The sequence below is a fragment of the Acyrthosiphon pisum genome, chromosome X (assembly GCF_005508785.2).
Source record: "Acyrthosiphon pisum isolate AL4f chromosome X, pea_aphid_22Mar2018_4r6ur, whole genome shotgun sequence".
NCBI lineage: Eukaryota > Metazoa > Arthropoda > Insecta > Hemiptera > Aphididae > Acyrthosiphon > Acyrthosiphon pisum.
Genome location: NC_042493.1, coordinates 37,802,499 through 37,814,903, shown reverse-complemented (window position 1 = coordinate 37,814,903; position 12,405 = coordinate 37,802,499). Strand labels below are relative to the sequence as shown.

Sequence of the window (12,405 nt, the reverse complement as noted above, 5' to 3'; positions counted from 1 at the left end):
TATTAAATTGCTGAGAACCAAAGGAACTTTTATTTGTACTTTCAGTTATTTCCTTATTACAAGTATTCCAAATTTTTTCTAAGAATGGTTCATTGCTGAGAATATCATGAATAGTTTGATTCTTTAATATGTATTTTATAACTTTTTGGCATACTAAGTACTCATCTTTGCTAGGACATTCTAGTGCATGTTGTTCTTGAAACATTAAATCTACCTCAGCTTGTCTATTTGGTATGCATTTTGTATAATCAACAGCATCTGGATTAAATGGAAACATACCACATGCTTTAAAACCATTTATTATTGACTCTGGTTTTACTTTATCAAAAGCATTTTTAAAAATGTTCCCAAAGTTATTTTTAGTTATAGGACTTTTTGATATCAAATTATGAGCTTTTACCATATCTTTCCAGTATGACTTCAATGGCTTGAAAATTGAAACATCACAAGGTTGAAGTATATGTGTCGCATTAGGTGGTAGACAATATAATATAATTTTTTTTCTGTACAAAACTCGGATAATTGTAAACTTAAGTGGCTTTTGTGTCCATCTAGATATAAGATAACAGGGAATTTGACTTCATTGTCTACTAACCAAGGGTACATGATATTGGCAATATATTCAAAAAATGTAGCTGACACCATCCAGCCACTATCGCTCCTCCCAATGCCCCAATTTCCTGGTACTGATTGATATATGTAATTAGGTATTCTTTTGTAGGGATAAATAATCATTGGGGGAAGAACACTTCCATCAGCAGAGTATGGACAAAGAACAGTTATATTTTCTTTTTCACTGTTTTTTGCTATTTCATAAAAATTGTTCATTTTTTTAGGACCTAATACTTTTCCTGTTTTTGGACAAAGTTGTATACCTGTTTCATCACAGTTAATTATTCTTCTGCTATCACAAAGAATATCTGAATATCCTTCTTCTTTTAAAAATGATGAAACATCATCAAACCAAAGTCTAATTGAATTTTCAGTGACGGCAGCTTTTGCTTTAGATATTATTTCTGTGTGCCTCTTTCCTATTTCTTGGTGTCTCTTTAAAATGAAACTAACCATTTTTTCCAGGTCTATCATCTTTAAAAGGGTTTTTCCTTGGGAAACTTTTTAATACTTTCTGAATAGAATCTTTAATATTTTCGGGGTGGACTGGAAATCCTACCTTAGCCTTAGCCAAAATCCAATTAACAATTTTATCTTCCTCATTCAACGATAAAATAGTACTAGGTCCCATTTTTCGTAAAATAGGAACTTTATTATAAACCTTATTACTAAGAGTTGACTTCGGAATCCCTGTTTCTTTATTTACCTGATTCAGAGATTTCTCTTTTCTCATTATTGTATTTACTGCATTAATAATCTCCTCTTCAGTATATTTAAATCGTACATAGTTTTTCTTTTCTTTCGATACTTTTTCTATTTTTTCTGGTACTTTACTTTTGACCATTGCTATATTTTCGAGTACCTAAACATTTTATTGATTATTTAATATAAATTACAATTTATCAACGATAGGTGGTTATTGTGAACGAAATGTATTGATTATTACATTAAAGTTAAGTATGATTACGTTGAATTATAAAATATTAAAATAAAATGCACAGTGTTCATTTACTAGAAAAAGTAAAACCCCTAAGTCCTAATGAATGAACAGTAGTTCATTCACTGGTTTTTGCATATTTACTTGTACCAGTGCTTGAACACTATTTAAATAGATTAAAAAATGCTTTAAGTCAATCGATTAATATATCAATGGTATTATAAGTTTGTGAAGAATAAAATAAATATAACTTTAAGTGTCTTACCTAGTGTTGAAGATGTTTAAATGTTTCGTTTCTGTACACCTAACATTTGAAAAATAAAACAAAATTTGATAACAACGTAGATGATAGTAATTGGAGGGAAAGGATAATATTCTCAATCAAATGATTTCAGATCTAATATCATGAAATTACAGTGTGACCAAGATCAGAATATTTGCTAAATGTTGATACCATTTATCATAAAAGTTTACTTCTGATTTTCTTATTAATTAAAATAAACCGTTCACTACCATTGATATGTTCATTCATAGGCACTGTTCATTTACTGGTGCAGTCACTACATGCTTTAGGAGAATAATACTGGAGGGTTACAGAAAATTACTTAATTTCTTCTGAATAAGGTTGCTTTTTTCCAGCCAGACCATTTTTAATTAGTTTTTCTAGTACATTTGAACCCAGTGCTTAGTAAAATAATTGACTCATAAGGACATTTTTGAGAGCAGATTTAAACGAGTTCAATGAGGAAATGAATCTACAGAAATAGTTTATGGCGAGGATCATGTCATATTATTTACCAATTACCTACATATTAACTTACCTAACTAAATTATTGAATGAATCAATAAGTCGAGTTTTTGCTTCGACATTATCAACATTAAACTGATATTGTAATACGAATAATTAATATTTGAACAAATTTATTTTAAATAGTATTCATATGACATTTATATTAATACTTGGGTACTCGTCCAATATGATATCTACCGCACGTTTGATGGATACTAAACTATCATAAAATTATGGTAGATAAAATGTTATGGCAGATAGCATATTGGACATTTGGACGAGTACCACTACTTATTGTATCTAACCTACTCTTAAAATATTTATAATTCATCTTATGTTTTAAAGTAAATGTAGTTGCTCCATACATTTTAATTTATTTTTCGGATAATGAGGAAGATTTCATAATTCCAGATGACACAGATCCTGATATGATGTATTTGATGGAACTGGAAGCAAGAAATAGGCAGTTGGTAATGGAAAATATTCCAAATTTTCATGTTCCGAATATCCTACCTTCCATTAGAGATTAGGATACTAAGTGCATAATATGCACAGACTCTTTAAGGACACGTGCTTTGATTCCGTGTGGGCATAGAATTTTATGTGGTGATTGCTTAAACCAGATAGAACTTAAACGTTGTCCAATATGCAGCGTACGTTTTAGCAACTCTCTTAGGGTTTGGTAAACATAAAAATGATAATTACCTATATTCTGTGTTATATGAAGTATATTAATAAATTAAACTTTATTGCATTTATAAAAAAAATAGTATGATATATTATTATATTAATACAAAAACATATCATCAGATAATATAAATAAAGTATTGGTCTTATCTTTGGCAAAACTAGCCTTATATGTTCATTTGTACCAGATAGTAGTCTAACCTGACACATACATTTCTTAAACTTATTTCAGTTTTGACACAAACAAGAAAATATGATTTTTTTTTATTTAGTAAAGGTAAAATACTAAATGGTGCTTTTATATCTACCACCATGGAACATACAAATTCTTCGAACAATATACTGAATACTGACAACATGTTTTCTAGAAAATTCAAGGACATGTTTCCGATGACTAATAACGATGAAATATTGAAAGTGGAAAACTCATTAAATGATCTTGATTTCTACCAATATGTAGTAAGATCTTTTTATATACCAAATAATTAGAGGCATACACAACCCAAAAAAAAAAAAATTTATGTTTGGTTTTCATACTTAGTGGCATAAAAAAAAATATCATGAAAACAGAATGTGAAAAAAAAATTATTTACAGAGTTACGGTAAAATCCAAATATGCCTGTGACGTCATTGCGTCGGACGTCTCAGCGCGGCACTGGCAGCCGGTCGCAACAAACCGTATGAAGAATACGTATAAATAATATTCTCGTCGCCTGCCGATCACTGATCGCCAATTAAATATATATTTTTGATTTCCATAAATACTTTGATTATTTATAAATTATAAATATAACACTATTTCTAAATACTTATAAAGTTATAAATAATAAACGTCATTGCGTCGGTCATTTTCAAGAGGCATCGGCAAACGTATAAAAATTATTATTATTATCATCGAATGTCGATTGTCGACATGTCGACTGTTATTATTTTGTCGCAGTTTCATGGAGTTTCATTTTTATTTGCTATTATTTAACTTCGGATATAATACCAAGTGAAATATAATAATAATAATATTATTAATAAATTTACATTATAAATCTCACTACTTATAGACCGAATAATAATGTCTTTAATACCATTAAATTTTGATCCTGACATTGAAGGTATAGACCGTTACTTACAAGAAGATGATGACGATCCTGTGGCTGTCAATTATGAAGGTAGATTAAATAATTCCAATTGGTGTTCTTGTGGATACTGTAAAGGCATGCTTAGTGATATCAAGTGTTTATGCTGCAATGAATTACCAAATTTAGAAAAAATACGAGAACAAGAAGGGAAATGTATTACTTTACATCAATCGTTTTCGAAACTAATATTGGATAAAGAAATACTAAATATTACTAGACACAATTTAATACTATAAACTAAAAACAGAATTAATAAAAAGAAATTGGGTCAACATCATCCAGAAAATAAAATGTGGAGATGTATTTGTTATAAACAGTATACGTCTTGGGTCAATTCTTGGATTGCTATGGGAAAAGGAAACCGAGTGGTCTTGCCTGCATGTGTTGTACAGAAAATAAGAAAAGAATATCCAGAACCAAATGGAATTTACGTAGGATTCAAAAATTCAAAAAAATTACCGACTTAATCAAGCTGTATTATTAAAAATATTGTGAACCAGAGCATAAAAATTATATATAAAAAAAAATATAGTGTAATAATTTTTTTTTGTTTACGACAGTAATTTATGAATTGTTATAATATAATAATTGTAATACTTTGTCAATATAACACAATTTAAATACACAATATCGTTATTTGATAATTAATATATATATATATTATATAACATAAAAAAGATATTCAACTAATATTAAGAAAACGTGAATGATGGGAATTTCGCACTATTTCCAATGCAGGTCGATCAATAGGTGCGATGTTTTTAGGCAGAGTTACATTGAGTGGTGTTTTCAATGGTGACATTTCGACTCCGTTTAAATGATCCAGTGTTAAGTTAATTATTTCATCTCTCCAATTATTTGTACCTTTTTCATAAATATTTTTAGTAACCCATTTTCCAGTAGGTTTAGAAAATAAATAATTTAAACCTATTTTTTTTTTATTTAAATTAGAATTATGGTCAATTATAGCAATTATTGATTTTATGTACATCGCTTTAAAAGAAAAATGAACATGTTTTGGAACATATTTTAATCTTAAATTATGGTAAGACTCTAATCTTCCCGTGTGTACATAATTTTTTGTTTGCTTTAAATCTGTCAAAAACTTTTTGTTGCAAATTATTTCTTTCAATAGTTGATAAGGTTTAGAATCAGGAAGTAACCATAGTTTTTGTTTTTTGTACTCATCACTTAATGGTGGATGTTCACAAGTTTTTTTTAATCCATCCTCTTCCCATTCAAGAACGTTTTTAATATGTTTCAATATAGATGTAAATTTTGTGACTATACTCTTTTTCATATGAGAACGCACCGGGTCGCGCATCGTTATCAGAGGCGGAACCACAAGCCCCTCCCACAAAATTAGTAATTAATTTCTGATTAGTCGCCAATGATCGGCTACTTTCGACGCCGCCGGGCATACAGAATGTTCAATTATTATTATAATTATTATTATACAAGGTGGCACCACCTACGACAGCTGAAACTGTCCCGGCCATGCGCGCGTTTCGACCGGTTTTCGTCCGCCGCCCGGTGCGTTCTCATTTGAAAAAGAGTATAATACTTCAGAATCGCCATTGCATGTTTGTGCCGACCACCATAAATGATTACTTATGGATTGCTTCCATGCCAAAACATCTTCGTATTTTTTATTAATAGTTTTAAATTTTTTCATTAGGCTTTTAGATAAATGCCATAAATCAAATTCATGAGTGATTTCTGGGTAAGATGTTTTCAACAAATGCCTTATTCCTACATGGCGGTCGGTTAATAATAAATCAATTTTGCATTTATCGGTACCTATTAATTTATCAATTAATTGTTTACAAGCATTTTTTTCTAAATCTCCCGGCATCATTTTTTTTTTAATTAATTAAAAATCTACTATACAACCAGAATTAATATCCATAAAAGTGTAAGTACAATATTTGGCACAAAAACCAGGTGAATCGTACTGACCATCTCCAGCAATCCATAACTGTCCACTTTCCTTGATATAATTCATCTGTTCTGTTCTCTTTTTCTCCCATATTTTTTCGATAAGAGGGTAAGAATATTTATTCATAATTTTATCGTATGTTGTTCTACTAAACATTACAAGTTTTAAACTTGAACAAAATACTTTAAACGTAGCAAATAAAGTACCAGATAAAAGTATAGATGTAGCAATATGTACGTGACCCTTAGAAAATTGTTTATTAACAGGCTGTGAAAACCATTTTGATGAGTGGCCTTAGCTACATTCTGATCTTACGCATATTGTTGCACCAATTGCGTACCATTTTTTATTTATTATTTTACTTTTACAAATATTACAAATTGTAAACAGTGTTAGTAATGAATTAATAAATACTAAACAATATTTTATATCGGTATTTTCAACATTATCAAATCCTTCTGTGTAGTCTTCCTTTTCATTTTCACACTCAAAATCGGGATCATCATAAAAATCATTATCTGTAAATGACACGTCTTCTTCTACATCACTTATATTATCCTCCGTACAACTTAACTTTTCCTCATTTTTATTATGTTCATATGAATCAATATTTGATTTTTTAGCGATTAAACTCTCAATCATATCTTTTTTTCTTGATTTTTTATTCTTTCAGAACGGGTTTTTTTAGTTGTTGTATTACCATCGCTATTATTATCATTATTTATTACAAATATTGTTGGTACCGTACCTGATTTTAAGCGGGGTGCTCTTGATTTGTATTTGTCTCCTAATAATTTTTGTTTTAAAATGTCTGAGCCATCAAAATCTTGACTTTTAAAATTTTGAGAACATATCACAGAATTATTAGTTGGTTTAAAAAGTTTGCGCTTGCAAAAGTTAGTCTATTTATTAAAACGCACAGGTGAATTATCGCGATTAGGAAATCTATGCGTTCCTTTATTGTTACTACAGCCAAATACACTACAATACGGCATTATTTTCTTCGTATATTGAGTATTTGAGTATATTATATTATTGTAGTACACATACGGAACAAAAATAATATTACGCAACGCACTAGTGCACTACATACCGACTAGGCGAAAAGTGAATACTGACGAATTGGTTAAAATTGTTCGGTCAACAGTAAGTCTTGGGTATCATTTATAAGTATTTAGGAATAGTGTTATATTTATAATTTATAAATAATCAAAGTATTTATGGAAATCAAAAATATATATTTAATTGGCGATCAGCGATCGGCAGGCGACGAGAATATTATTTATACGTATTCTTCATACGGTTTGTTGCGACCGGCTGCCAGTGCCGCGCTGAGACGTCCGACGCAATGACGTCACAGGCATATTTGGGTTTTACCGTAACTCTGTAAATAATTTTTTTTTTCACATTCTGTTTTTATGATATTTTTTTTTATACCACTAACCTTTTCCCTGCCAAGCACATTTCAATTATTCACCACTGACAGGCCAAGATTTTTTTTTTTGGAAATTTTCACTTTTTTTTTATTCTATTTAATGAATTCCCTAAATTAATAATTATCAGCAAAAAAAAATTTAATTTATTAATTTCCTAATTAGTTGTAAGTATTTTTTAATTGACCAGCCAGGGTTTCTCAACATTTATCGTTAATCCGTTAATTAATAACGCATATATTATAAATTGCAAAAATTAAGTATTTATTAAAAAAAAAAAAAAAACTACATGTTTCAGAAAAAAAAATTATATGTAATTATATTACACTAGTCTATAATAAAATATTTTTTTTTTTTTTTTATTATTTATTTTTTATTTACAATCTGTTACATAAAATTGAACAATAAGTAAAATAGATAAGTGAATAGGAAGTGGCTTGAAGAAAGGACAGATTTAAGAAGCCTTCCAGTGAAGATACTTAGTCATAATCATAATAAAATATAAAAAAAAAAAAAAAATAGTAGTTAGTTATTATTTTTTTGTGTGGTATATATTAAAACAAGGTGCTGCGCATAAGCCCACATCACATTCTGTACACATGTATCCTAGTGTCAGTTCTCTTATTATTTTTCTTGCATAGTTGGCATCTTCTTTTGGCAAGCCTTCCAGATTGTGTTGCTGGAACTTCTGAGGGAAAATGCCTATTAATTAGTTTTGATGGTTGGTCCTTAGTCGGTGGTCTTGATTTTGGTAGACGATCGGTTTGATATTTTTCTATTATCTGCCTTATTAGTTCCATCTGAAACTGAGCTATTGGAATATGATTTCCAGTAACTGTCTTGTATAATGAGTAAGCATTTAATAATGATAAATCTATCAAATGAAAAAATATTTTTTTGTACCATTTTATTGTTTTTCTTACACACTCCACACTACTAAGTAACATATCAGTCTTATCCACAGATCCCATATTTTCATTGTATTCTTTTACACATTTCGGTTTCATGGTTATTTTACCATGTTTTTGAATAGGCAATTGTTCATCTCCATGTATCGTGGTAAGCATATGCACCTCTCTCCGGTCCATCCATTTTATTGTCAACATTTTTCCAGTATGTTTACTTTCAGTTTGACCGGGTTGAAATTTAATTTTTTTGAATGGTGGCATTCCACGACGATTACATCTTACAGTACCACAAGTATTGGTTTTTTTTTTATGCAAGTACATTGATAGTATTGGTGATGTATACCAGTTGTCAGTATATAGAGTATGACCTTTATTTAAATATTTTTTCATCAATGTTTTTACAACAGCACCTGATTGGCCTAAGTTAGGATTACATAAAACAAGACGTGTAGTTTTTCCAGTGTATATAATAAAATCTAAAATATAGTCTGTTTCTACATCACACAAAATAAAAAATTTTATTCCAAACCGATGACGTTTAGTTCTTATGAATTGCTTGAATGAAAGTCTCCCTTTCCATAACACCAAACTCTCATCTATAACAAGATTTTGAAATGGCACCATAGCAGATCTGAAATTATTCTTTATGTCTTGTAATACCATATCAATTTTGAATAAGCGGTCATTTGTGACTTGATTGTTATTATTACAAAAATGAATATAACGCAAAAGTAACTGAAACCGATTTCTACTCATAATTTTTCCAAAAATAGGAGAATAAAGTAGTGGATCTGTAGACCAATATTCTGAAATGTCAAGCTTTTTATTTCTAGCCATAAGCATTTGTACTGAAATAAATAAATATAATTCCTCTGATGTAGTGTCATACCAACTTGCATTGCGACATGACATAATATGTGATTCGGTGTTTTGCCTATAGTATTCATTTGTTTCATATGCAACTTTGCCCAATAAAAATGGAGTTACGAGAGCTTCAAAAAAATCTAAAATAGTAGAGTTACTGTTCAATTCAAACTCTTTTTGAATACCACTTTTACTTGGACAAAACTGGTGAACCTTAGGTTGAAATGGTGTACCAGATTTCCATTTGAAATTTGGAGTAAACAGACCTTTGTTATTTTTTTGAGATACAATTACTTTTGGTTGAAGTGGTGGAATTGAAACTTCAGTTTCTTCTTCGGTATCAGTTTGTTCATTATCTGAAATAGTTTTATACTCTACATCATTTTGATGGAATACAGTGTATTTGTGAACATCACCTTGGGCAGTTCCAATATCTTGTTTTGAAGCTATTTCTTCTTCATCAGATTCATCAAAACCAACTTTATAAATAAATAAACAAATTACTGCATATATAAACATGGTATACCTTGTACGATTTGTTATCATGAACTTTTGTATAGTAATTATTCATAATGGTATACAAAATAGGTAATACAATACATAAGTATAACACACAAATAATGAAATACATAAGTTTATAGGTATATATTTTATATAATACACACTATATAACTATTTAATATTAATAATAATTACCGAAAAAATCACTAATAAATTCGTCGTCCGACTCCTCGTTTGCGATGATTTCATCTAAACTTGCCAATATACTTTCATCAATTATAATATGTGACATGATGGTAGTCAGGTATAATAATAAAGAAAAACAAATACACAAGTATAAAAAATAATATAAACGTAGTCACTCAGGTGTACAGTAAATATCAAATTCGTGAATACGTGATGAACATTTAACGATCGAAACATTCAAAACATCAAACATTGATATCAAATTATCAAAACATTACAACTGATAACAGCATTTTGGTAACCATGGGATATTTCAAAATATTAAAATGAATGTAACTTCTTTGGTAAGAATAGTACCATGTTTTTTTTACGTAGTTTAATTCGTCTTTGAAAATACTACAAATAAGCAGTTATCATTTTTTCTATCAGATTATCTGATAACAATATAAACAAGTGAACGCACATATGCGTCAATGGCCTATCAATGGCAGTGAAAGGGCTAAGTATGAAAACCAAACATAAATTTTTTTTTTTTTGGGTTGTGTATGCCTTTAAGTAATATGTACATGTGACATTTGTGAGATTAAACATAATTTTTATATAGGGCTTAGTACCTTAGTATATTTTTAGGTACCTACAAATATTTTATTAAAAAGTTAAAACTGTTTTTGCATCTTGTTATACTTATTATATGACAGATATAAATAATAATATTTTTTAAACATGCAATAAAATAAAAGTATTCTGTGCCAAATAAATTTATTTGTATGCAATTATTGTATTAAACTGATTTTTTTAATTATAGGCACAAATATTACAGTTTACTGGTGGTATGTGTTTGCAACAATTTGTGACACGTGTGATGGACACATTATTTTCTGGATCAATTTTTGTTGCTTTAAACTTCAGTGGTAGAAAGAAGAAACGAGGTGATCCAGACAAACTCGGCTTTTCAAAGCTAATGCTATATCGTTTAATATTCCAAGGTAATTTTCTTCATTTTTCTTTGTTCAGTGCTATTTAGTAGCACTGGTAATAATACATATTGTTAAAATATGATATTTATTTACAGATGTATGTTTTAAGAAATTTCCACATTCAAACCAAGACAAAATTGACATTCATTTGAAAAGTTGGATAAGGCATTCAAAAGAAAGATTTGAACGAGTAAATAACATTGTGATGCCTGCAATTCAATCACAAATTGATAATTGAAAAAGTATAAATTTATAATATAGTTAAAGTAGATTTGAGTTGGTTTTTATTTTTAATGTATTTTATTCTTACCTAGAACATACCTTATTACATCCATTACTTTATTTAAGCAAACTATCCACCATTTGGGTGGCAAAGAGTAACAGTAGTATCCAGATTCTAATACCAAAATCAATTTTCTCAAAAACAGATTTTTCGTAAAAATGCCCGTTTTCCTTAATTTTTTTTTTGTTTTTCACGGCGCTTTTGAAAACTATTGAAAAAATTTTACTTTTGACCCCCCAAAGTACCATCTACATTCACTTTCCTATCAGAAAAGGTACTGTTGAAGAAAATCCAAGCACTTTTACTGTCCTAAAAGGTGATGACAGACACAAAAAAAAATTAAAAAAAAAAAAAAAAACATCATTGTAAAATCAATACATTCATCGTTCCACTCAGAATCTAAAATACGTATCGGTGGAATTTACATTTTTTTTACCTGAAAAAAAAATGCATCGGTGGAATTCACATGTTATAAATCCATCCCTAAAATAGACCAGTGGCGTCATTTCAGTTTTCAATAAGGGGGGCAAAGGTTTTGACCGGCCCGAATGGGTAAAAAAAAACTGCTCGCCTCGATCGCAACCACATATTAACTGCTTACATTTTTTTATGGTACCCTTTTTATCAACTAGGTAACATCATTTTTAAATAAAAGGTAGCAGATATTTTAGAAAACAATTGTATACCTATATCAGTTAAAAGTCTACAAACTATTATATGGCAATATTTATATTGAAAAACAATAATATTAGTAGTTTATTATAGGATATCTTCTTTTTTTTTATTTTTGAAAATATGTATCAACTGCATTATCTATAAATCAATTTTACCCGATTCATCACTTATAGCCTATACTCTATTACTCTTATATTGGTATACGATATATTTACAAATTAATATTATCTTAAATAATAATAGGTACCTATATATTTTTTTTTATTGCTTGCTTTCTGGCGCAGCCGCTCAAGTTTTGTCTGTTTATTAAACACACCAGAAATTATTTTCGATTCTTGAGCAGTTTACGGTAATTTTATATTTTTAGCCACACCACCTATTTATTTTTTTTAAGTCATATTTTGCCCAAATTAAAAAATTAATGTAAACACGCGTCACGAAAAAAATAAATTTCAGCTAAAGTAACACAATAGGTACCTA

The 12,405-nt window shown here is 29.1% G+C and overlaps 2 protein-coding genes across 2 annotated transcripts; one reads left to right on the top strand and one right to left on the bottom strand.

Moving 5' to 3' along the window:
* Nucleotides 1-4,092: 4,092 nt before the first annotated feature.
* Nucleotides 4,093-4,626, top strand: LOC103311900 (P2X purinoceptor 7-like). Its single transcript, XM_008191736.1, has 2 exons — nucleotides 4,093-4,331; nucleotides 4,407-4,626. The coding sequence occupies exons 1-2, from the start codon at nucleotides 4,093-4,095 to the stop codon at nucleotides 4,624-4,626; spliced, it is 459 nt and encodes a 152-aa protein (XP_008189958.1).
* A 3,489-nt stretch (nucleotides 4,627-8,115) lies between these two features.
* Nucleotides 8,116-10,096, bottom strand: LOC100167294 (piggyBac transposable element-derived protein 4-like). The gene is made up of 3 exons (XM_008191735.1): nucleotides 10,000-10,096; nucleotides 8,455-9,782; nucleotides 8,116-8,370 (listed from the first exon to the last, which is right to left on the bottom strand). The coding sequence occupies exons 1-3, from the start codon at nucleotides 10,094-10,096 to the stop codon at nucleotides 8,116-8,118; spliced, it is 1,680 nt and encodes a 559-aa protein (XP_008189957.1).
* Between the last annotated feature and the right edge of the window lie 2,309 nt (nucleotides 10,097-12,405).

Excerpts from the sequence above, each read along its gene's own strand:
- LOC103311900 (XM_008191736.1), top strand. The coding sequence starts at position 4,093 with ATGTCTTTAATACCATTAAATTTTGATCCTGACATTGAAGGTATAGAC. Across the intron at positions 4,332-4,406 it reads TGTATTACTTTACATCAATC|AATTAATAAAAAGAAATTGG; the intron begins GTTTTCGAAACT and ends AACTAAAAACAG.
- LOC100167294 (XM_008191735.1), bottom strand. The coding sequence starts at position 10,096 with ATGTCACATATTATAATTGATGAAAGTATATTGGCAAGTTTAGATGAA. Across the intron at positions 9,783-9,999 it reads ATTTATTAGTGATTTTTTCG|TTGGTTTTGATGAATCTGAT; the intron begins GTAATTATTATT and ends TTATTTATAAAG. Across the intron at positions 8,371-8,454 it reads TACTTAGTAGTGTGGAGTGT|ACAGTTACTGGAAATCATAT; the intron begins GTAAGAAAAACA and ends TCATTATACAAG.